The sequence below is a fragment of the Corapipo altera genome, unplaced genomic scaffold, assembly GCF_003945725.1.
Source record: "Corapipo altera isolate COAL_440 unplaced genomic scaffold, ASM394572v1 231, whole genome shotgun sequence".
NCBI lineage: Eukaryota > Metazoa > Chordata > Aves > Passeriformes > Pipridae > Corapipo > Corapipo altera.
In genome coordinates this window covers 153,842-177,622 of record NW_020885037.1, presented here as the reverse complement: position 1 = coordinate 177,622, position 23,781 = coordinate 153,842, and the positions used below count along the sequence as shown (strand labels likewise).

General features: G+C 53.0%; 1 protein-coding gene across 1 annotated transcript; it reads left to right on the top strand.

Annotated features, from left to right (window-relative positions):
* Positions 1-100: 100 nt before the first annotated feature.
* FZR1 (fizzy and cell division cycle 20 related 1) lies at positions 101-23,585 on the top strand. The gene is made up of 14 exons (XM_027668367.1): positions 101-195; positions 10,711-10,852; positions 11,222-11,347; positions 11,570-11,633; positions 12,406-12,533; positions 12,960-13,042; positions 13,459-13,642; positions 13,839-13,904; positions 14,362-14,464; positions 15,703-15,887; positions 17,147-17,380; positions 18,069-18,173; positions 19,386-19,478; positions 20,621-23,585. The coding sequence occupies exons 2-14, from the start codon at positions 10,784-10,786 to the stop codon at positions 20,660-20,662; spliced, it is 1,482 nt and encodes a 493-aa protein (XP_027524168.1). The 5' UTR covers positions 101-195; positions 10,711-10,783; the 3' UTR covers positions 20,663-23,585.
* Positions 23,586-23,781: the final 196 nt, after the last annotated feature.

Here is a 23,781-nt window from a genome sequence, read left to right as displayed (position 1 = left end):
TCATCGCCGCGGCCGTGGCGTCACCCGTTCGCCGTTGCCATGGCAGCGCGCGCCCGGCCGGCGGGCGGGGCGCGCTCCCGTCGTGCCCCGCGCGGGGGCGGCCGCCATGTTGCGGAGCGGCGGGGCCGGCGGGCGCTGACGGAGGAGGCGGAGCGGGGCCGGGCCGGAGGCAGCGGCGGCACCGCGACCGGGCAGGTACGGCCGGCACAGCGCCGGGGGCACGGTGCGGGGCACCGCGGGCCAGGGGGGCTGCGGCCGGCTGGGCCCTGCGCCTTCCTCCGCGGGCACGGGCCTGTGCGCCCCGGCGGGGCCGGGCCGGGCGGGGCGGAGGGGCTGGGCCGGGCGGGGCCGGGATGGGGCAGCGGCGGCTCCGAGACCGGTTGGGGGTTCCTTCCCTCCTCCTCTTCCTCCATCCCTCCTTTCCTCATACTCTCCCACTCTCCTTGGGTGCCTTTCCTCGTTTTCTCCCACCCCGGTCACTGAACGGCCCCGCGAGGCCGCCTCTCTTCCCCCGGTGTTCATGACAAACACCAAGCAGCAGTCGGTGTTTCCGCTCCATCGCGGTGCGCTGTCAGCCCTGGCAGGACGGGCCCGGGGCCGGCGAGCCCCCAACGCTCCGGTGCCTCGGGAGTGTTTGGTAACGGGCACGTCCCGCATCTGCACCCGCAGCTGGAAGGTCGCGGTGTCATCCCCTCCTTCAGTCCGTGTGCCCTGAGAGGAGAGCCCGAGCCTGGCTCGGTGTGTCCTCACCAACTCCTTCTTGCTTCTTGATCAGACTGATGATGCAGATAGCAGAGGTGTCTTTGTTTTTGGTGTGGACTTTGTTCTTTAAAACCTGCCAGGCTGCGGAACTTTGCCCAGCAGTCCCTTGTTTACGTACAGCATCAGTGGATGTGTGACCTTGCCCTCCTGGTGGCTCCGGGATCTGACGGAGCTCGTTACCACTGTGTCTTTTATTAGGGTGTTTTTAACGTGTTGCTGACGTCTTGCACGTGGGATTTGTACACACCATCAACAACTGAGCTCTTAAAAACCTGAGCCGAGTGTCTTCCTGGTGGTGAGAGGGTTCTGCTGGGGCAGGGAGGGCTGTCAGGTCACCTCAGAGTCACCTTGTGAAGGTGTTGTTGGGTTCGTGGTGTGGAGGATTGCTTTCCCTCAATTTGTAGCTCTCTTGAGGGTGTTGTCTTTGTGAGTGCTGATGCTTCCTGAGTGTGTTTAATGATGCCACCCCAGTATTTTGTGCTGAAGGTTCTTCAGAGAGCAGCTCCACTGTGGACAGCAAAACCTCGTTGTGGCCTTCCAGGACCTAAAGGAGCAAACAAGAGAGCTGGAAAAGGACTTTAGACAAGGGCCTGGTGGGACAGGACAAGGAAGAATGGCTTCCCACTGCCAGAGGGCAGGGTTAGATGAGATATTGGGAAGAAATTCTTCCCTCTGAGGGTGGTGAGGCCCTGGCACAGGTTGCCCAGAGCAGCTGTAGCTGCCCCATCCCTGGGAGTGTCCAAGGCCAGGCTGGACAGGGCTTGGAGCAACCTGGGCTAGTGGAAGGTGTCCCTGCCTGTGGCAGGGGATGGGACTGGATGAGCTTTAAGGTCCCTCCTAACCCAAACCAATCTGGAAGTCCATGACTGTATGATTTTGTATTAAAGACTGATTTTGATTTATTTTATTGTTATAATTAATATAGAAGCAGAATTTTCCAGGGCTGTTGACTGATGCTGCCGTGTTTTCTAAATTCAGTTACTTTCTTTCATGGGTTGACCAGAGGCACTGTTGCATTTTCAGTAGCTTAAGTATTATGATGAAGCAGAGTTTTGGATGCCTGACCTTTCAGTAAAGCTGCAGAGACAAGGCTGCTGGTGAATTTTTAATCTTTGCTTTTAGTGCACTAACTTTTCCTTTATTGGAAGCCTTGTCAGAGCTTTTATCTAGAGCTGGTGCTTTCAGCTGTCTGTACTGCACTTGGAATTGTGAGTCAACCTGACAGCTGTATTCCGTGGATTTTTGTAGCTTTCTGAAGGGAAACTGAATTTTATTAAAGTCAGTAGCTTCATGAAAAATTGCCATGCTCAGACAGAGCATAGAAACTACCAAACACAAACAAGAAGCCCTGAAGGTTCTCTAAGATGTTACAGGGGTGACCTGCTGGAGAGCAGCTGTGGAGAAGGACCTGGGGGTCCTGGTGGACAATGAGCTGTCCATGACCAGCAATGTGCACTGGGGGCCAAGGGGCCCGTGGGATCCGGGGGTGCACTGGGAAGAGCATTTGCAGCAGGTCAGGGGAGGGATCCTGCCCCTCTGCCCAGCCCTGGGCAGGCACATCTGCAGGGCTGGGCCCAGCTCAGGCTCCTCAGCACAGCAGGGCCAGGGAGCTCCTGCAGCGGGGCCAGCGCAGGCTGCGGAGATGCCCAAGGGATGGAGCAGCTCTGGGAGCAGCAAAGGCTGAGGGAGCTGGGGCTGTTCAGCCTCAGAGCAGAGCCTGAGAGGGGCCCTCAGCCATGTCTGGAGGGGCTGCAGGGAGGGGGCAGAGGATGGAGCAGGCTCTGCTCGGGTGCCCAGCAATGGCACAAGAGGAACGGGCAGGAACTGCTGCCCAGCACAAACCTGCTCTTCACCCCAGCCCTCAGCACTGTCCCCAAGCCAGGTGACAGCCAGCACAGCCCAGGGGTGCAGGTGCAGCTCCACCACCTGCCTTTGCCAATAACTGTGTCTCTAAACCCAGAGTATTTCTGGTGCTGCCTCTTGTTTGTTTTTCTGTTGTAACAGATAAACCTCTTACAGGACTTGCTGTTAATTAGGGAGGTTTTTGCCCCCTGGGCAAGAGGTGCCACTCAGGTGACCCCACATGTTGTGTTTTGTTTCCCAGTGCAAGGTTTCCTGCATGGCTGGAGAGTTTGTGCTTTATTTTGGATTCCCTGAGAGCAGGTGTGGCCCTCTTATTTATGGAGCAGCATGGCAAAAAGGTGAAATAATCACCACCTGCAGGCAATAAAAAGGAGTTTAATGGTGGTGATTTTCTGAGAAATCCCCTGCTGAGTGCGTGGTTGTCGTGTCTGCTTGGATAAACCCTGCGCTGCAGTGGGATGTGTATTGAATGAAAACGTCATCTAGGAAGGCATAGTAACAATTCTACAATTCTCCTGCCTTATTAAAAGCTGGCTGAGGCAAATTTGGAACCCCCTTAGCAAGGGCCCTGGCTGCTGCATGGGTACGGTGGCAGGGGGGCTGGTGGCTCTGAGCTCTGTAGTTGCCCATCACTTGCATTTGAGTTTCAGTTGAACAGCTGAAAATGTCCTGGTCTTTGGAGTACAGGCTTGACTGTTGGCTTCCCTTCTTTTCCTTCAGTTGTGGAGAGAAGTGGGATTTAGGAAAAACATCTGTGCTGAAAGTGGTGGTGATACCTGAAGCATCATCCATGTGGGAGGCAGCAAGAACAGTGATTCTGGTGGGCTTTCCAGAAGGAGGATTTGTGTCTAAGGGCACCTGTTTTGTATAAGAAAATCCTTATGGAAAACTTTTATGTTTGTAATGGTGTACAGAGAAAATTTATTAGATATTAGGAAGAAATTATTGGCCGTGAGGGTGGGGAGGCCCTGGCACAGGTTGCCCAGAGCAGCTGTGGCTGCCCCTGGATCCCTGGAAGTGTCCCAGGCCAGGTTGGACAGGGCTTGGAGCAGCCTGGGCTAGTGGAAGCTGTTCCTGCCCATGGCAGGGGGTGGAACTGGATGAGCTTTAAGGTCCCTTCCAACCCAAACCACTCTGGGATTCTGTGATTAGTGCAGGGGGTGTTTATCTTTGGCAAAGGCTCTTCCAAAGACAGATTTTGCTGTTTCCTGAAGGCCTTACAACCCTGAGTTTCCGCTGGCACGTGACAGCCCAGGCCACAAACAGAGCTCTGTGTCACGAGCACTCTGTCCTTGGCTCCCACAGGCTTCCTGCAGCCTCGCTCATCAGAGTGCCCTGAATTCCTGTGGTTTGCTGGTCAGAGTCCCTCTGTCATCGTGGGAGGACTGCATTGCTTTGGGGTGGTGGACATGAGTTACCCGAGTTCTGAAGCTGTCTTGGAGCTTCTCTGTGAGCACAGGTGGAGGTGCAGAAAGTCAAACACTTCTCCCCTCCAGCCTGGATTGCGGGTTGGGCCCGTGCCTGTGAGGAAGGGGAGATGTTTTCTGCCTGTGAGGGAGATGTTTTCTGCCTGTGAGGGAGATGTTTTCTGCCATGGGAGGTGAGAGGAGGCACAGATGGATTGCTGTTCATTTTGCTTGTCTCCCAAGCTTAGTGTGGAACTGCTGCATGTCCAGCTTCTGTACTCCTGTTACAGCCTGGCAGGAGATGCAAACAGTGTCTTGTCTCTTCTCTTGAACCACTTTGCCTCCAAATCCAACTGGAGTTTGGTTTGTGCCTGTTTCTGGTCACTAAAAGTTGGCATTTTTGGAACAGGGGCATTGTAGACCTGCTAGTGAGTGCATAGAGGGGTATGTGAGCTCCCTGGGCAGGATGTGCTTCTTGGCAGGAAAACATGGCTTGGAAAAGCAGGAAAATGTGGAATTTTGCAGGACCTTCAGTGAATAGTAGTCACCTCCATCTTACCCTCTGAAATACACTGCTGTGGTGTGATGGCTCTGGCAATAATCCAGTGTCTTGGTGGAGTATTGAACCTTCAGGAGTGTGAGGACTAAAGGTGCAGATCCCACCTGACACCATAACACTGGAGTAATTTTGTTGTTGCCATTAGTGTGATCTCTGCAGTACAAAGCTGTGAACAGGCAAGGCAGCAAAGGTTATGTTTTGTTTTGAAATAAAGCTTTACCCGCTTCTGTTGCAGAGGGGTTACTTTTGTAACTGATTTTATAAATGCTTTTCACACTGATACCTTAGTAAATTGTTAAATAAAAATTTATATCCTTCTAGCTTTTAAAAGGTGAATATTGGTAAAACACAAGGCTCTCTAGTCCTCAAGTCTCTTTGTCCTGCTGCTGGTTTGAAAGGAGGCCAGTTCCTGGAAAGGTTTGGTTGGTTGGCATAAGATATAAACCCTCTTCCTCAAGGTTAAATATGCAAAAGTTCTACTTTGGGTTGGCCAAGTGCAGATTATCCTGCTCCTTGTCCATGGCTGCTCTGTAGTCTCCATAGCTAAAATGCTCTGGTGTAGCTTTTTTTTGCCTTTTTTTTTTTTTTTTTAATTCCTTCCCCTTACAGCTTTTTCAAGAGTTTGTAAAAGAGAAGAATCTATAACGGGAAATCCTCTTAAAATGCTCCAGGTTGAGGAGGAGGAGGTGATGCTTGTTAAACCATATGAAAACATCAGCCCTTTGGGGCCAGGTTAGGTTTTTGTGTGATGTGGCCAGTGAAGGCTGGAAGTGGCAAAAGGAGGGGCAGGGCCCTGGAGCTGCCAGGGACAGAGGAACTGCCATTCTGCTGCCAGCTGAGGGCTTTACCTTATTTATTTGCAAGTGTTGTGGTTGGTTTCAGATAAATCATTAAAAGATGAAAACTTTGGGTTTGTGGAAGCAGGACATAATGGGTTTGATTTCAAACCCTGCTGCTCATGACTTGAAGGACTAAGTACTTGTGTACTTTTCCACTTGGTAAATGATGGAGCTTTTCCAGAGAGCTTGGAAATACTCAGCACCCCAATAATGACATTAAATACAGACCCAAAGAGCAGTCAGCATTTCTAGGTTTGGGTAGTCTCTTGCTGACTCTAAATTTGGGGTCTGCTTTGTGCTTGTCAGTAAAAAAAGCTCCAGGCAACCTTTTTCAGACTTGAGGTGCTTCAAAATAAAGCATCAACATAACATTAATGGTATTTGAATTACCAAGACATCCTCTACCCCCTTTGGCCCTGTATAAATTAGGAAATATATTCAGCTCTGCATTTAAATTTATCCTGCCTTTGGTATTCTGAGTCTCCCACTTCCATCAGCACCTCTCCTGTTGAACACTTACCCACCCAAATACTCTCCAGTTTTAAGAAGGACATGAATAATTTCTGGAATAAAAAAGGGTTCATCCAGCTCTCGCTCTGCTCCAGCAGAGCATGTCTGAATTGACAGAGCCAACACAACCTGCATCTGTCCCCCCACCTTCAGTCTGTGCTGGGGAATCCAAACAGGCACAACCTGCCTCAAACCACAGAAATCACTTTGCAAAATAACTGCCCTCCTTTCCCAGCCAGCCCTGGCACTCTGCATGCTGGCTTATTACAAACACATCCATACCAAGAAAAAAACATTTCTGTATTTGAATACTTGAAGGTTGGGTCAATAAAAAGAACAAAAGGCACTTTGTTCAGCACCATAACTCTGCCTGGAAGTGTTGTTCTTAAAGTAATGGGCTGTGAGACAATCCAGTCAATTCAGAGACAGCACATAAGGTGCATGAAGAAAATAAAGTCAGAATGCAAATTCTTCCTTAGGAATCCAAAATCTTCCACCAAACCCTACATTTCTTCTCCAAGCATAAGCTGCATAATTAGTAACAAAGTGTTATACAAAAAGAATATGTAACACATGCAGCTCCTCGAGATCTTTTATTTCTCCAATTTAAAGAGAACTTATAACCTACATCCCCCAGTCACAGAATCACAGAATCACTAGGGTTGGAAAAGACCATCAAGTCAAACTGTTCCCCAGCACTGCCAAGGTTACCACTAAACCATGACCCCGAGTGCCACGTGGCTTTGAACACACTCCCAGGGATAGTGACTCCACCCCTGCCTTGGGCAGCTGTGCCAGGGCTGGACAGCCCTTTCCATGAAGGAATTTTCCCTAATGTACAGCTTGAAGCTCCCCTGGCACAACTTGAGGCCGTTTCCCCTTGTCCTGTCCCTTGTTCCCTGGGAGAAGAGCTCAACCCCCCCTCCCAGCTCCCCCTTCCTGTCAGGGAGTTGGAGAGAGGGAAAAAGTCCCCCCTGAGCCTCCCTTTCTCCAGGCTGAGCCCTCCCAGCTGCTCCTGGTGCTCCAGACCCTTCCCCAGTTCCATTCCCTTCTCTGCACACTCTCCAGCCCCTCAATGTCCTTCTTGTCCTGAGGGGCCCAGAACTGACCCCAGGATTTGAGGTGGTGCCTCAGCAGTGCCAGCACATGGGGACAGTCACTGCCCTGGCCCTGCTGGACACACTGTGGCTGGTACAAGCCAGGTGCCCTTGGCCTTCTTGGCCACGTGGGCACACCTGGTTCATGTTCAACTGCTGCCAACCAGCACCCCCAGGTCCTTCTGGCAAAGCCTTTTTTACTTGCTTCGGGGGAAAAGAAAGATCCACTTGCTTCTGACAGACATATTTGGAGTTGGCAAGAGCCTACCCCAAACCAGAGGTGCTGCCTGCTCCTTGGGCCTGTGGAACAGGTTTTAAGGTAAAAATATGTCATTATTCAGGTGCTGAACGTTCACTGCTGTGTTCTGCCTCTGCAGTCTCTCTGTTGGACGCTCTGTGCTGTGTTTCTCAGTGGAAGTTGTAGTTGAAATTGGGACAGATGGGAACGCAAATGAAAAGCTCGAGAAGCAAATGTGTTTCAGGTACAGAATTAAAAATGTCTCTTTGCTGTGTAACTGGATCTGGATCTTGCACGAACACTGTGCTGAGCCATTTTGGGAGGACACTTCAAATGTGTGGTGTTCCCCGGCTGATCACGCTCCTCATGTGGGTTCTGCAGGCTGAGCTCATGGTGTTAAAACAACAACAACCCAAAAAAAGAAAAGGGGAGTGGGGTGGGGAAGGGTGTGCATTTTGTTGAGCTGTTTGATTTGAGGTACACATTTGGTGCTCGTGGGTCGGTAGCAGTGGTAAGTGAGGGAGAGTGTTTGACATGGCATTCACTAATTGTTATTTTTTTTAACCTCCTTTATTAAGAGCATCACAGATTTTTCTGACTTTACACTCCAGTAATGCCATCTCTGACTCTTTTCTTCATTTGGTGGAAGCTGATCACTGTTAAATTTAGGAGCTTTCTCCAGTTTTGCCTCTGAAAGAACATATGGGAGAAATGTATTAAATGAAAAAAGCTTGGGGGAGGAGGTGGCAGAGGTAAACAGGTGTGCTCAGAACCAACTTGGCACCATCTATTTCAGGGATGCTCCTGTAAAAGTGTTGGCAGGCTTAATGGCAAGGAAGAAAAGCATTTCAGCATTTGTAACAAGTCCAAGTTTCAGTACTAACAAATGGCTTAGATCAGAGAAGCACAGATTCTCCTGAGCTGGAAGGGACCCACAAGGATCATTGAGTCCAACCCCTGCCCTGCACAGACACCCCAACAATCCCACCCTGTCCCTCAGAGCATTGTCCAAACGCTCCTGGAGCTCTGGCAGCCTTGGGGCCGTGCCCACTGCCCTGGGGAGCCTGGGCAGTGCCCCAGCACCCTGTGGGGGAAGAACCTTTCCCTGAGATCCATCCCAACCCCCTGGCACAGCTCCAGCCCTTCCCTGGCTCCTGTCCCTGGTCCCAGAGCAGAGCTCAGTCCCTGCCCCTCTGCCTCCCCTGGGCAGGAGCTGCAGCCCCCGAGGAGTCTCCCCTCAGTCTCCTCTGCTCCAGCTGAACCAGCCGAGTGCCCTCAGCTGCTCCTCTGACCCTTCCCCATCTCTGTGTCCCTCCTTTGGACACTCTCCAACAGCTTCAGATCCCTCTGACACTGTGGCCCCCAAACAGCCCCCAGGACTTGAGGTGAGGCCGCCCCAGGTCAGAGCAGGGTGGGACAATCCCCTCCCTGGCCCGGCCGGCGATGCTGGGCCTGATGCCCCCCAGGACAGGGTGGCCCTTTGGGCTGCCAGGACACTCTGCTGACTCAGATCCAACTGGCCACTGACCAGGAACCCCAGGGCCCTTCCTATGGTGCTGTTTCCCAGCCCCTCCTTCCCCAACCTGTCCCTGCATCCAGGGCTGCCCCATCCCAGGGGCAGGATCTGGCATTTGCCTTTGTTAAACACCTCACAGCTGGGGATTGCCCAGCCCTCACATTTGTCAGGATCTCTCTGTGGGACCTCTGTCCTTGAGGGAGTCAGCAGCTCCCCCCAGCTTGGTGTCCTCAGCAAATCCACTGAGGACCTTCCAGTCCTGCATCCAAGTCACTTATGAAGACATTCAAGAGAACTGGCACTAAAATTGGAGCCCTGTGGAACCCCTCTGGTGCCTGGTCCCCAGGCTGATGTCACCCCATTTGCTGTAACCCTTTGAGATAAAAGGCTGTCAGCTCTGCAGGCTGAGGGACAGCTCCAGTGCACAGTGTGTGTGCTTTGTCTTGTTTTGAAGCTGATTTCACAGGCTGCTCTAACACTTCATCACATCTTGCTGAATGGCAGCGTGTGCTGCTGGTCCCTCCATAGCTTGGTAACTTGCCCCCAGTTTTTAACGACAACCCCTGGGTAGGTTTTTGGTTCCTGGAGGTAACCTCTTCCCAGTAGGTCATACCGGAGGGAGCAGGAGGCAGTGCCTGGCAGTCCCTGAGTGTGGCACTGTGCAGCTGCTCCCTGGGCAGCCTCCTCACAGCACAGCCTTTGTGTACTTTTGCCTCCTGGATTTTGCAGCAAGTTTGTATCTCGAGGCAACTCTATTGGTGCAGCCGGGACTCCGGCCAGGCACCGTAAACGTTTATGCAATAACAGGAATGAAAACCCCTCTACGTCCTGCACGGCTTCCAGGTGCCTGTGTGTTGTGGGGATTTGCTTGTGTGTTAGATTCCACCTTTCCCTTTGGACATGTTTATCTTGGGTTGAAAGACCAACTTGGCGTGTCTCTTCTGGTGTTTTTGTGCCCATGTCAGCTGTGGACAAAGCACGAGGTGTGCATGAGGGGGGAGGGAGGGGCCCTGGGCTTGCTGCTCTCTGCCCTCAGGGCTCAGGGAGGGCTGTGACTCGGTGTCCTCACACAAGTGTCAGCTCATTTATTTTTTATTGATACACGGTGTCATTTAGCAGCCAGATCTCAGCTATGAAGTGGCCCTGTCCTTAAATATATGCTTAAAATGTGTGCTTTTTAGACTGTATAGCTGCGAGTGAGCTTTGTGCCAGCCAGGAGGAGTATTGGAGACAGCATGCACATCAGATGTGGAATGTTCACTTGAGGGCTGCCTCATCCCTAGCTGTGTGTTCCTGCAGTGGGTGGTGTTAAAAGTCTCCAGTACTTCTGTCAAGTCTGAAAGCATCCCACCCTCAGCACTGCTGCCCCTGGCCTGAGGGGTGGGACAGGCTTGATGGAATCTCAGAGTGCTTTGGATTGGGGGGGACCTTACAGTTCATCCAGTGCCACCCCCTGCCATGGGCAGGGACACCTTCCACTAGCCCAGGTTGCTCCAAGGCCCATCCAGCCTGGCCTTGGACACTTCCAGGGATGGGGCAGCCACAGCTTCTCTGGGAAACCTGTGCCAGGGCCTGGACAGGACAGGCTGCGGGCGCCTGAACTTCCCACGCCTGTTTCCTGAAGGCTTGGCAAGCTGTGCTGCTGCAGGGCCTGGGGGCACTGCCTGCTCCAGGTGTGGTGAGACCTGCTGAGGTCCTGCCAGACACAAAGTGCTGGTGCCTGCACACGAGTCAGCAGCCAAGGGCAGTAACGGAGCACGGGGCTGCTGAGGAAAGTGGGTTCTGCTGCCAGTTTGGGATCAGCGATCTGGGTAGGAAAAGTGGGTTCAAGTTCAAAGAACAGGCTTAGGAAGCTGAAGAGGCTGTTTCTGCGTGGAGGGGTGTAACATTTTGGTGTGTTTCTCCCCATGGCTTTTGCAGGTGACTAATTACTGCTTGGAGTTCACAAATACAAATTCCTGAGCCTGCTGGTGTCCCCAACCAGCTTCCCACCATGGACCAGGACTACGAGAGACGTCTCCTACGCCAAATCAACATACAGAATGAAAACACAATGCCTTGTGTGAGTACAGATGGGCTCAGGCTCACTGTTAGGTTGTTGTCTGTCTCGCCTGTGACTGTTATCCTTGAGCTTTTGAAAGACCTGGGGCCTCTTCAAAGCAAACCACAGTCTTTTGTTGGGCTGTGAGCAGGTGTGAGTTCCTGAGATGTTCTAGGAATACCCAAGTAACTTGACTTCAAGAGAGCTTTTAAAAATACAACCCCAGTTCAGGTTGCAAAAAGGAGTGAAGATATTTTTATGGAGCTCAGTAAATGCCTTTTTACTACATAATCTCAGTAACTACATGTGTAATGTAAAAAACTGGGGGCTGACAAACCAACCAACTGGTTGACAAGAGTAAGTCCAATGTCTTTTTATTCTTTAATTCAGGTAGCAGAGATGAGAAGAACCCTGACACCTTCCAATTCCCCAATGTCTTCTCCTAGTAAACACGGTGACAGATTCATTCCCTCAAGAGCTGGGGCCAACTGGAGCATTAACTTCCACAGAATAAATGTAAGTTTTGATCCCTTCCCCTACAGCCCAGCCTTGGAACTGTGGAAATAGTGCCTTTTGTTTGGACTGGCATGATTACTCTGCTTATCTTCTGCACCATGGGCTTCTGCTGCCCTGGGAGAGTTTGTTTGAGTGCATGTCCTCAAACCCTGTTTTGGATTTGCTGTTTTACCACAAATCCTGAGGTTTCTGTGTGGTGATAGCGTGTTTTCTCCATTTCAGGAAAATGAAAAATCACCAAGCCAAAACAGAAAAGCAAAGGATGCTACATCAGACAATGGCAAAGGTGAGAGCCCCCATCTGCTGCTTGAGCCATGCCCAGAGCTCTTACTGCACAATGTTGGGGAGCTTGGAAATAAAGACTCCACTGAAACTTTCATCCTTACGCCAAAACTCGTGCTGCTGTTTTGGGAAATGCCCACATCATGAGTGAATACCAGCTCACTGCTTCTGATGAGTGTCTGGGAGGCAAGAGGCTGTTTGTATCCCGTGGTTTACTGTGCGAGGGAAGCACTTTCCTGATGGGAGGGAAGGAGGGAAAGCTTGCTGCTAATCTGGCTTCTAAGCAAGGGCCCCAGGCTTATTAAGAGGCTCTGTGAGTGTACAAGTAATAGAATCATGGAATGGGTTGGGTTGGAAGGGACCTTAAACCTCATCTTATTCTACCCCCTGCCATGGGCAGGGACACCTTCCACCAGCCCAGGTTGCTCCAAGCCCCGTCCAACCTGGCCTTGGACACTTCCAGGGATGGGGCAGCCACAGCTGCTCTGGGCAACCTGTGCCAGGGCCTCCCCACCCTCACAGCCAAGAATTCCTTCCCAGTCTCCCATCTAACCCTGCCCTCTGGCAGTGGGAAGCCATTGCTCCTTGTCCTGTCCCTCCAGGCCCTTGTCCAAACTCCCCCTCCAGCTCTCTTGGAGGCCCTTTAAGCACTGGAATGGGCTCTCAGGTCTCCTTGGAGCCTTCTCTCCTCCAGGTCAGGCAGACATGATCCTGGCTCTCCCTGCAGAGCTGTTGCTGCTCGGAGCTCTCTGCTCAGTGCTCGTTTGGGTTCACAGATGGCCTGGCCTACTCTGCCCTGCTGAAGAATGAACTCTTGGGAGCAGGGATCGAGAAGGTGCAGGACCCTCAGACAGAGGACAGGAGGCTGCAGCCATCCACCCCAGAGAAGAAGTCTCTCTTCACTGTAAGTCACTTACTTGCACTACAACCAGTGCAGGTCGCACCGTGGGTCACAGGAAGGGAGCACACGGCCCTGCCAGGCTGCTTGTGCAGTGAGTTGGTGCTGGGGCTTGGCTGAGATAAGCTGTTGATAACAAATTTGGTGGCCTGCAAAGAGCACCTGAGTGTGCAACAAACAGTGTGCTTCCTGTGTGTGTGCTGGCAGGAAAGCTGGGTGGGGCTTTTTGGACAGTGTGGTGAATGATCAAATGAGGCTTTTTGGAATTCAGGGGAGGTGAGGGGAGGTATGCACTTTTGGAGCACCTCAGAGAGGGAAGAACTGAAAAATCTTGGCAATCTGACTGGGTGTTAGAGTTGGATTGGCACCAGTGCACGGGGGAGTGATGCCCCAGGCCCCAGGGTGCTTCCAGGGTGTGTTTTCTTCGTGCAGTACTCGCTCAGCACAAAACGCTCCAGCCCCGACGATGGCAACGAGGTCTCACCCTATTCCCTGTCTCCTGTCAGCAACAAAAGGTAACACTGATCCTCCACAGGCTGTGAGAAGGGAGGGGCTGGGGCAGAGGGTTCAGAAAGGTTCTGTAGGGCTTTTGTCTGAGGCACCCAGAATTGCAGTGTGAATTGGGTTTGGAAATCTGGAGAGTTAATAAATAGGGACAGCTGAATTCTAAGACTTTCTGCAGGTGCCCCACCTGCCTGTGTGCTTAACATGTCTTGGCCAACTCTTAGTAATCAGTTTACCTTTTTGCTCCCTGGGTCCTCTGTAGGAGCAGAACCTGATTCCTTCCAGTCTTGCTGCTGGAAAGAACTGTGCAGCCTCTTTGTCCCTGCATTTCTGTAGAAATGCTGTAAAGAGTGGCTGCACCTGTGCCTCCCATCTGCTGTGGTGTGCAGGATCCTGTAGTTGTTTTTCTGTCTGTTTTTGTAAACAGTCAGAAGCTGCTAAGATCACCTCGGAAACCAACTCGGAAAATCTCCAAGATTCCTTTCAAAGTGCTGGATGCCCCAGAGCTGCAGGATGACTTCTACCTGAACCTGGTGGACTGGTCCTCTCTTAATGTCCTCAGTGTTGGCCTTGGGACTTGTGTTTACCTGTGGAGTGCTTGTACAAGTCAGGTAAATGGTCATCACTGAGGAGGGAAGTACCTGTTGCTGTAGGGCTTTTCCAGCCTTCCAGAGCTATGGAATGTGCCCTGTGAGGGGTTCAGCACTTGTCATGCTCTGTGCCAAACGAGGTACTGGTTTGTGAGGCAGCCAGTAGTGCTATGTGACAAAAACACGTGTTTCTTACCCCGTTCTGTCCTCTCTGCAGGTGACCCGGCTGTGCGACCTCTCTGTGGAAGGAGATTCCGTGACATCCGTGGGCTGGTCAGAACGGGTCAGTATGGCACTGTCAGCAGGCACAGCTGAGACACTTCTCACTTAGGCACTGCCAACATAGCCATGATTAACTCCTTGGCTTATTCTCCTGAATTCCCCCAAGCTCCCTCTGTACATCACCAATCATATGTGTTTTTCTGTCAACACTGTTTTTCTCTGCTAAAAGAGAGGGGTTAGAGAACAGCCTCTTGTATCTCGAGGTTCTCGAGGCATTGCTAAGAGGAGTGGGAGGGAGAAAAAGCCAGATCTTCTCCAGCTCTTGACAATAAAATGTTACAATAAATTTATTCCAGCCAGGCTGCATGGGCCTCTCAGCAGGGAAAAACATGTAAGATGGAAGAACTCTGGATGCTTTCCCTCTCGTGGGATTTATCTCAAGTCTTTTCCTGCAGCTTCCAGCTTGTTTTCTGGCTGTACTTCCTGGCTGTACTGATGCTGGCTCTCTGTTTGTTCAGGGGAACTTGGTGGCTGTTGGCACTCACAAGGGCTTTGTACAGATCTGGGATGCAGCTGCAGGAAAGAAGCTCTCCATGCTGGAGGGGCACACGGCCAGAGTCGGTAAGGAGGGGGAAGGCAGAGGGTTCACAGGGTCTGTTCCTTCCTGACTGAACTTTGTTAGCCAAGGATCTGCTGGAAACAGAAAACTTGGAATACCAGAGTTAATATTTATCCCCTGCTGTGTCTTGAGCAGTCTTGAAAATATTATAGTCTCATAACAATGGTGTTCTGATCTGGGTGTGATGGTTGCAAGCCAAGGGTTTGGGTGTTGCAAGCAGGTGTTTGCTCCATGTCTGAGGCATTTTGGGTTTGGTTGCAACATCCTTTCACTGCCACTGGCTTCCGGTTGCAGTCCTGCTGGCAGCTTCTCACTGAGATTTCCAGTTCCCTTTTTCGGGGGGGGGGGAACTTTGTTTTTTTTTCTGTTCAGAGATGTTGTGAAACTGGACTCTGGGATGAGATTTGGGAAATCCAGGCACTTCCTGATCTATCCCTGTGCTTTACTGCACTGTGAAATGGGATTGGTGGTTCCTGCAGTCAGTCTGTGCAGGTGAATCTTTGTGCACAGATCTAGGACTGGATGTAGGGGAGATCTGTAAGGTCTGGGACAGAGTTTCCTTTGTTTGGGGTTTTTTTTAATCCCTTGGCAACTGTAGTGGTTGCATTCTGCTTACCTGCTACTGCAGGGCTTGAGAGGTTGGGCTTGATATTTTGTCCAGCAGGACGGGGGCAGTGGCTGTCCCCCTGTGCCACACCTCAAATCCTGGGGACAGTTCTAGGCCACTCACAGCAGGAAAGGCATTGAGGGGCTGGAGCTTGTCCAGAGAAGGGAACAGAACTGGGGAAGGGTCTGGAGCACCAGGAGCAGCTGAAGGAGCTGGGGAGGCTCAGCCTGGAGAAAAGGAGGCTCAGGGGGGACCTTCCACTCTCTCCAACTCCCTGACAGGAGGGGGGAGCCGGGGGGAGGTCGGGCTCTGCTGCCAGGGAACAAGGGATAGGACAAAGTGAAACGGCCTCAAGTTGTGCCAGGGGAGGTTCAGGCTGTATAAGAGGGAAATTTCTTCATGGGAAGGGTTGTAAAGCAATTGGAACAGGCTGCCCAGGACAGTGGTGGAGTCACCATCCCTGGGAGTGTTCAAACAATGTGGTCGTGGCATGTGGGGACCCGGTTTAGTGGTGAACGTGGTGGTGCTGTGTTTACAGCTGGACCTGATGATCTTAGAGGTCTTTTCCAACCCCGATGACTCTGTGATTCCATGACTCCCACAACACACTCTGAAGCTGTGCCCACGTTGCAGGTGCCCTGGCATGGAATGCAGACCAGCTCTCCTCAGGGAGCCGGGACAGGATGATCCTGCAGCGGGACATCCGCACCCCGCCCCTGCAGTCCGAGCGCCGGCTCCAGGGACACAGGCAGGAGGTCTGTGGGCTCAAATGGTCCACGGATCACCAGCTCCTGGCCTCCGGAGGGAATGATAATAAGGTACAGTCACATGAAATCTCAGACCACCCTTTCTTTTTAGGACAAGGGGAAATGGCCTTAAGTTGCACCAAGGGAGGTTCAAGTTGGATATTAGGAAAAATTTCTTCACTGAAAGAGGGGTTAATCATCAGAACAGGCTGCCCAGGTCAGTGGTGGAGTCACCATCCCTGGAAGTGTTGAAAAATATGTGGATGTGGCACTTTGCAATATGGTTTAGTGGGCCTGGTGGGATCAGGTTAAAGATTGGACTTGACCTTGAAGGTCTTTTCCAATTCTAATGATTCTGGGATTCTTTAAGAATGTTTGGCCTCTCTGAAAGGGGCTTTTGTTTTAGTTGTTGGAGTGTGACCAACATAAATCATGCTAAGCTTCTATTCAGTCTTCTCTTCCTAATAAAATTTAAAAAGCAAATTTAATTTGCTTCTGTATGTGGCTAATTAAATCTCTAGCTTGACTCTGGGGCTTGAATTCAGTAAAGTCACTGCTAAGCTGCCCTTCCTGACTTTGCTCAGGCAGCGTATGGTCACGTTTGTTGCAGTAATGTTTGTGTCCAGAAGGAACCTGAGGCTGAGCTCTGTGAGTTCTCCTACCTGTAACACAGGCTTGTAGCTCACTGAGCACCATATGGGAGAAGCATCTGTCATGGAGAAGCAGTGTTCCAAGCCCTTTGGAGTGGGTTGCTAGGTAGGGAATGTGCCCATTGCCTGTGTGACAGCATGGTTGGACTGAGTTCCTCCTGCTCAGAATAACTCCTAATGAACTGAGTGGATTTCTAGATGCATTCTGGAATGATACACCCAAAAAACAACAGAAGAGTCCAAGGTTCCAGTCAGGGATGCTGTCTTTGGCTCTGTGCACTTCCCTTGGGGACTGTTCCCTGCCTCATGGCCCAGGGGTAGAATGGCTCCTCAGCTGAATGTAGTGGCTGGATGGGACTGGCACAGCTTACCCAGAGCAGCTGTGGCTGCCCCATCCCTGGAAGTGTCCAAGGCCAGGTTGGACAGGGATTGGAGCAACCTGGGCTAGTGGGAGGTGTCCCTGCCCGTGGCAGGGGGTGGGACTGGATGGGCTTTAAGGTCCCTTCCAACCCAAACCATTCTGGGATTCTGTGAAGTGCAGAGTGGAGCTGAGCGTGCCTGGGCAGAGCTGTGGGAAATCAGATTGTTGCCCAGCTGCCCTCATTGGCCCCATCACGGCTTGTGGGTGTTGTGGACACATGACTGCTGCACAAGTTTGATCACGTCTCTCCTCTCTGCCAGCTCCTTGTCTGGAATCACTCCAGCCTGAGCCCTGTGCAACAATACACAGAGCATCTGGCAGCAGTCAAAGCCATCGCCTGGTCCCCACACCAGCATGGGCTGCTGGCCTCGGGCGGGGGCACAGCCGACCGCTGCATCCGCTTCTGGAACACGCTCACGGGGCAGCCCCTGCAGTGCATCGACACCGGCTCCCAGGTGTGCAACCTGGCCTGGTCCAAACACGCCAACGAGCTGGTGAGTCCTCCCTGCTGCCAGGCTGTCCCCTGGGGGAGGTGTAGCTGAACGTGAGCCAGGCGTGCCCACGTGGGCAAGGAGGCCAGTGGCACCTGGGTTGTACCAGCCACTGTGTGTCCAGCAGGGCCAGGGCAGTGACTGTCCCCATGTGCTGGCACTGCTGAGGCCCTTCCTCAAGTCCTGGGATCAGTTCTGGGCCCCTCACAAAAAGAAGGACATTGAAGGGCTGGAGCGTGTCCAGGGAAGGGAACAGAGCACGGGAAGGGTCTGGAGAAGGAGGAGCAGCTGAGGGAGCTGGGGAGGCTCAACCTGGAGGAAAGGAGGCTCAGGGGGGACCTTCTCCCTCTCTCCAACTCCCTGACAGGAGCGTGGAGCCAGGTGGGGGTCAGGCTCTGCTGCCAGGGAACAAGGGGCAGGACAAGAGGAAACAGCTCCAAGTTGCACCAGGGAAGGTTTAGATTGGATATTAGGGGAAATGTTTTCAGAGGAAGGGCTGTCCAGCCCTGGCACAGCTGCCCAGAGCAGTGGTGGAGTGTTCAGATGACGTGTGGATGTGGCCCTTGGGGACATAGTTTAGTGGTGAACGTGGTGGTGGTGCTGGGTTGATGGTTGGACTTGATCTTAAAGGTCTTTTCCAACCTTCATGACTCCATGGTTCTATGATGCCTGTTTCCCTCTCCCCTTCCAGGTGAGCACTCATGGATACTCACAGAACCAGATCCTGGTCTGGAAATACCCCTCGTTAACCCAAGTAGCAAAGCTCACGGGGCACTCCTACCGAGTGCTGTATCTGGTGAGTGATGGCCACCTCTCGGGAGGTGCTCACCTGGCTGCAGGTGTGCTGAGATGGGACCCACAGCAGCAGTGCCAGCGGCACCATGAGCTGCCTGGAGTCGGGGTGGGGATGTGAACGCTGCCCACGAGTGGCAGAAAATGCTCCGTGTCTGGTTTCTGTGCCTGCAAGGGATGCTTTGATTTGCTGCTATGGAAATGTGAGGCTTTGTTAATGATGGCAAAGCCTGCCAAAGTCTTCAGAGGAAATGTCTGAGCTTTCTTTTGAGAAAACTCTTTTGAGCCTGGAGAAGAGAAGGCTCCAGGGAAACCTTAGAGTCCCTTCCAGTGCCTAAGGGGGCTCTAAGAGAGCTGGAGAGGGACTTTGGATAAGGGCCTGGAGGGACAGGATGAGGGAGAATGGCTTCTCATTGCCAGAGGGCAGGTCTAGATTAGACATTAAGCCCACCTTCCCTGGGAGGGTGGTGAGGCCCTGGCACAGGTTGCCCAGAGCAGCTGTGGCTACCCAATCCCTGGAAGTGTCCAAGGCCAGGTTGGAGGGGGCTTGGAGGAACGTGGGCTAGTGGAAGGTGTCCCTGCCCATGGCAGGGGGTGGAACGAGGTGATCTTTAAGGTCCCTTCCAACCCAAACCATTCCATGATTCTGTGACCCTGTGAAACACAAGCATCTCTCCTTGTTCCGTGAAGACTTTCACACAGACTTTCACAAAGAATTTGCTGCTTTCAACCCCCCCATTTGTCATTAAACACTTGATGCAGGTAACACCCAGCGATCTCATAGCTGTTCTGTTACTGTTACTGGGGCTTTCAGCAGTTCATAGCAGAGCTGACAAATACTGCTGCTGTTTTGGGAGGTGGATTCCAGTGTAAGAGACCAATACAGCCAGCAAATCCAGTCATGTCACGCTTCCTGCCTTAAGGCATGTTGATAATCCTGGGAGGAATAGCCTCAGTTACACATGGCTTGGATGTCTTAACACAAGAACCCTTTCCATGATAGTCCCCCGTGTGTTCCACAGCTTCCCCAGTGAAGTGCAAGTGCCCAAACTGCCCCTGAGGCTGGATGAGGCACCTGGGAGCAGAGGAAGTTGTTTGGCTTCCCGCTGCCAGCCAAGTAGGAAGGAGAGTTAAACCTCTCTCCTGCATTCCAGTGGAGGTTTGTTTTCAGCCTCAGAAGTGTGGCAGATGGTGAGGGTTGTTGTCTTGGCCGCAGGCGATGTCCCCTGACGGGGAGGCCATTGTCACAGGAGCCGGGGACGAGACCTTGCGCTTCTGGAACGTCTTCAGTAAAACTCGCTCCACAAAGGTAAGGCCATGGGAGGGGTGCGGGGATGGCTGCTGGGGGGGGGGAACTTGGGGAATGTTGGCTCTGCTCTGCTGCCTTCCCTCTGATCCCTTCACTGCATCCTGCAGATCAAGGGCCGGGGGCAGAGGAGGGTTCAACTTTGCTGAGATTTAATGGACTTGTCGTCAGATGAAGTAAAAGGTCACCCTGTGTGCCCAAGGCAGTGTGACACAACATCCCTGTCCAGGCTGGTCCAGGGCTGCTGAGCAGTGTTTTGGGGGGCTCACCCTGAGCCCACCATCTTCTTGCTGGTGTGTGGCTGTGAACTGAGCCCTCAGGGGTGACAGCAGGCTGGGACCTGGGCCCGTTCAGTCTGGAGAAGAGAAGGCTCTGGAGAGACCTGAAGCCAATCTCAGTTCCTAAAGAGGCTCCAGGAGAGCTGGAGAGACTTTAGACAAGGCATGGAGGGACAGGACAAAGGGGAATGGCTTCCCACTGCCAGAAGGGCAGGTCTAGATTAGATTTTAGGGAAAGACTCTTTCCTGTGAGAGTGGTGAGGCCCTGGCACAGGTTGCCCAGAGAAGCTGTGGCTGCCCCATCCCTGGAAGTGTCCAAGGCCAGGTTGGATGGGGCTTGGAGCAGCCTGGGCTAGTGGAAGGTGTCCCTGCCTGTGGCAGGGGGTGGCACTGGATGAGCTTTAAGGTCTGTTCCAACCCAAACCATTCTGTGCTTATCCTGTGGCTCCTTACTAAACTTCTTAAAATAGGATCTTGGATGGAAATGGGGTCATGGATGCTGCCAATGACAGTTCTCCATCACCAAAGGCGGGTTGTGCCCGGTGTTCTGAGAGCTTTTCTGGGTGCCTGGCAGAGGGATCTGGAGAATGGGGCTGGGGGAGCTGGCACTGCTGCTGGGGGTCCCCCAATTGCTGCCTGCTCTGGGGCACAGCTGCCTGCAGAGCTGTGGGAATGGCACACTGGCCTGCTGTGCTCCTTGTTATCAGTTGGAAGTAACCCATGGGAATATTTATGGTGTTGGACTTCGGATGGTGAGCTGGGATCATGCCCTGAGCTAGAGGTACCTCCTCAGATTAAAAACAAACCAACCCGAAAGCATGTGGAGTTACAGCTGTGGAGGACTTACCCCCTGCTTTGTCTTCTCAGGAGTCTGTGTCCGTGCTTAACCTCTTCACCAGGATACGATAAACCCTCTCCCTGCACCCCAGGAACCTACAGCCTGACATTCCAGGATCAGACCACTCCCTCGGCCTGCATGGACCCCCGGAGCCCAGCCGAGGGGAGGGAGAGCTGAGGGACTGGAGGAGGACCCAGCTCAATAAATACGTGCTTGTGATCCACGCTGGGCAGTACTGGGGATGGGGTGGGGAGGGGAGGGAACTGCCAAAGGTTTGTGGATTCATCTTTCATAAAGGGAAACGGGTACAAGAGAAATGTTAACCCAGCATCCTCCAGCCCTCCGGATGGAACCGGGGAGGACTCGTGTGACATGGACCACTGAGACCGGACTGAGGCCATCCCCACGGCCGTGGTGTCCCTCCTGGGAGAGAGGAGCATATCCTTGCCGCTGTGGGAAGGGGTTTGACGTGCTGCTCTGGGTCCCTGTGTCCTTGGTGACATCTCTGGAGGCAGGAGCCAGCCAGACTGGGCCGGTACCACTGGTGCAAGTGGACACGGCTCCAGCTGGGCATCGAAGGGCTTTGTTCATAGCCTGGCATCCCCATTCCAGGAAGAAACTGGAGAACTGCTTATTTTTCCTTTGTTTTTTTCTTTATTTTTTCACCCAGACAGGTACTGTAGTACTTGACATAATCATTCCCATAAGACAGCTTGATTTTTCTGGCGTGCTTGGCAGCTGCCTCTGAACAAACACGTTTTGGGGCTCTAAACTTTGGAGGAGACTTGGAAAAGCTTCACCTCCGAGGGAGCAGATTCGGGAAGTTCTGCAGGTGCTCTTGCATGTTCTGGGCTGATCCTGTGAGTTACCAGAGAGGAGAAACAAGGACTGTATAAAAAAAGAAACCCAATCCCCCCGTGCATGTGGAGCTTCCCCCAGTGCCTTGCTCCAGAGTCTCCCTGAGGCCAGAAGCAGTTGGGATATGTTTGAGAGCCAAAACAACTCCTGAGGATCTGATTGTTGGGGTGAGCAGGGCCTCTTCTGGCTGGAAGAGGGGTTCTAAAGCAGGGCTGCATTGTTGCTTTTTGCTGTCTCCAAGTCCCAGCCCGGGCCCTGCTGTCAGATTTTGGGGTGTGGTTTTTAGGTCATGTGGGACGAGAGTTTGGCTGGTGTTGGAGCCCGTGGGGTGACACAAACGCTTGTGTGTGTGAGTGTTGCTTTTAATTTAAGAGGAGCTGTGAGGCTGCACAGCCTGTCCTGTCTGACGTGTGTATGTGCCTGCCCTGCCCGGGCCCTGCCTGCCTCCTGCCCTTTCCCAGCACTGCTTCCTGTTCCCGTGTGGAATTCCCTGGCTGTGTATATAGACCTTGCCCTCTCTCTGCAGATTACGTAGGTAATGCTTTCCTCTCTTTCTTTGTTGATTTTCCTCCCCTCCCTTCTTTCCCTAAAACCAGGCAGTAGGAATACGATTGCCTTTCCCCAGTACCACCAGTATCCTTAGGGTGAGCTGGTACAGCTCTTCACCACAGCCTTGACCACAGTGCCATCCATCACACCAGTGCCTGGATCAGGCTCTTGGTGCTGCCCCTGTGTTGCAGCTGCTGGAGGCACTGGTGAGGAGCTGGTGTGCTGGGAGCCCCCCACACAGCCTGGCAGCTCTGAGTCTCCCAGGCCCACAACCCACCTTGTCATCTCATAGTCTTACTTGCCACCAGAATGGATTTTCCATGGAATTTCTGAAACACAGTTTGAACACAACTGCTTTAGTGTAGCTCTGGCTGTGGGATTTGGGGCTCGGTGTGAAGTGACACCCCCCCCCCGGCCTCTCTCGTGTTGCTTGTTCCTTTCACAGGCACTGTTCCACATCACTGTGGGTTGGGAGCACCCAGGAGGTGTTAAATTGAGTCAGATCATTAAGTTGGGGAGTGGGTTTGAAGGAAAGGGTCGCCTGCAGCAAGAGGTGGTCTGTCATGGGTGTCATCACCTGGGAGTGGGGCTGTGCACAGGGGGGCTGGTGGCTGTGCTGTGGATTTTCCTGTCTCTTGTGCATTGCCTCCTGCCAAAATCCCACTGTGCAGACCCCCAGGACACACTGCTTTCTCCTCTGGGAAGGAGTAGTCACTTGGGATGGGGGCACACAGGAGGTCTCAGCCTGGTTTGTGCCTGTGCTGGAGCAGGAGAGAGTTGGGTCCCAGCTGGAGCACAGGGTGGGAGTGATGCTGGTGGGTCTCCCCAGTGTTCCAGGGCTCCTGCAGGGATGGGTTTGCCTCTCACCCTGTGATGTGGGAGCTTTCCCAAAGAGCCCCAGGAGTTGCTGGGTGGGAGGCAGTGCCAGGTGGGCACTGCAGCCTCTGCCCAGTGCTCCCAGCTGCGCCCCAGGATGCTGCAAAGCAGGGACACCCCCTTGTCACTGTCCCCCACCATTGTCCTCTCTGGCCAGGGTCTTTCCCAAACTACGTCTTGCTTCCACGTCCCGCTTTTCTCTGCCTTGGGAGCAGGATGGCTCGTGGTGGCTTCTCTCACTGCACTTGGCAGCGAGGGCTGGCAATTCCCGGGCCAGGGCTGTTCTGTGGTCACGCGTGTTGCCCTCGTAGCACGGCGAGAACAGGCTGCTCACCCTACCCTGGCTGCCAGAGCCCGGCACAGCCACCTTCCCTCCCCTGCTCCCAGGTGCCGAGGCAGGATGGAGCTCCCAGTCGTGTCCGTGTGCGGGTGGGTGTGTGTGGGTGTGTGTGTGTGTGCAGGTGACACTGTGACACTGTCACTGGCTGAGGCTTCAGCAGGGAAAAGGGCAGAGCTGAGGTGGTGTGTTGGGGTGTGACCTGTGAGCGCTGACCCGGGCACAGGATCCTCCCGTGCCGGTGACAGAGTCCGCAGCCTTGTGGCGTCGTCGTATCCCAGGTGTCATATGGTGGAAAAAACCATGGAGTGTGCTGTAACTTTTCCATGTAAAGCAATCAAACTGGCATTAAAGAGGTTGTGAATTTATTGGGATTGGGCTCTGTGGCTCCACTTTGATTCTCCGTGGTGAGGGGTGCAGTGAGTCCCTGGGCCCCCCAGGGTCCGTCCCACAGCTGCTCTGCAGGTACCAATTCCTCGGTACAGCTCTCACCTGAGGTTTATTGCTCCCAGCTGCTCGCTCCTGTTTGCTTTCCTGCTTCTGGGAAAAAGGAGAGGCACAGCCCCCCCC

Excerpts from the sequence above, each read along its gene's own strand:
- FZR1 (XM_027668367.1), top strand. The coding sequence starts at position 10,784 with ATGGACCAGGACTACGAGAGACGTCTCCTACGCCAAATCAACATACAG. Across the intron at positions 10,853-11,221 it reads ATGAAAACACAATGCCTTGT|GTAGCAGAGATGAGAAGAAC; the intron begins GTGAGTACAGAT and ends TCTTTAATTCAG. Across the intron at positions 11,634-12,405 it reads TACATCAGACAATGGCAAAG|ATGGCCTGGCCTACTCTGCC; the intron begins GTGAGAGCCCCC and ends TTGGGTTCACAG.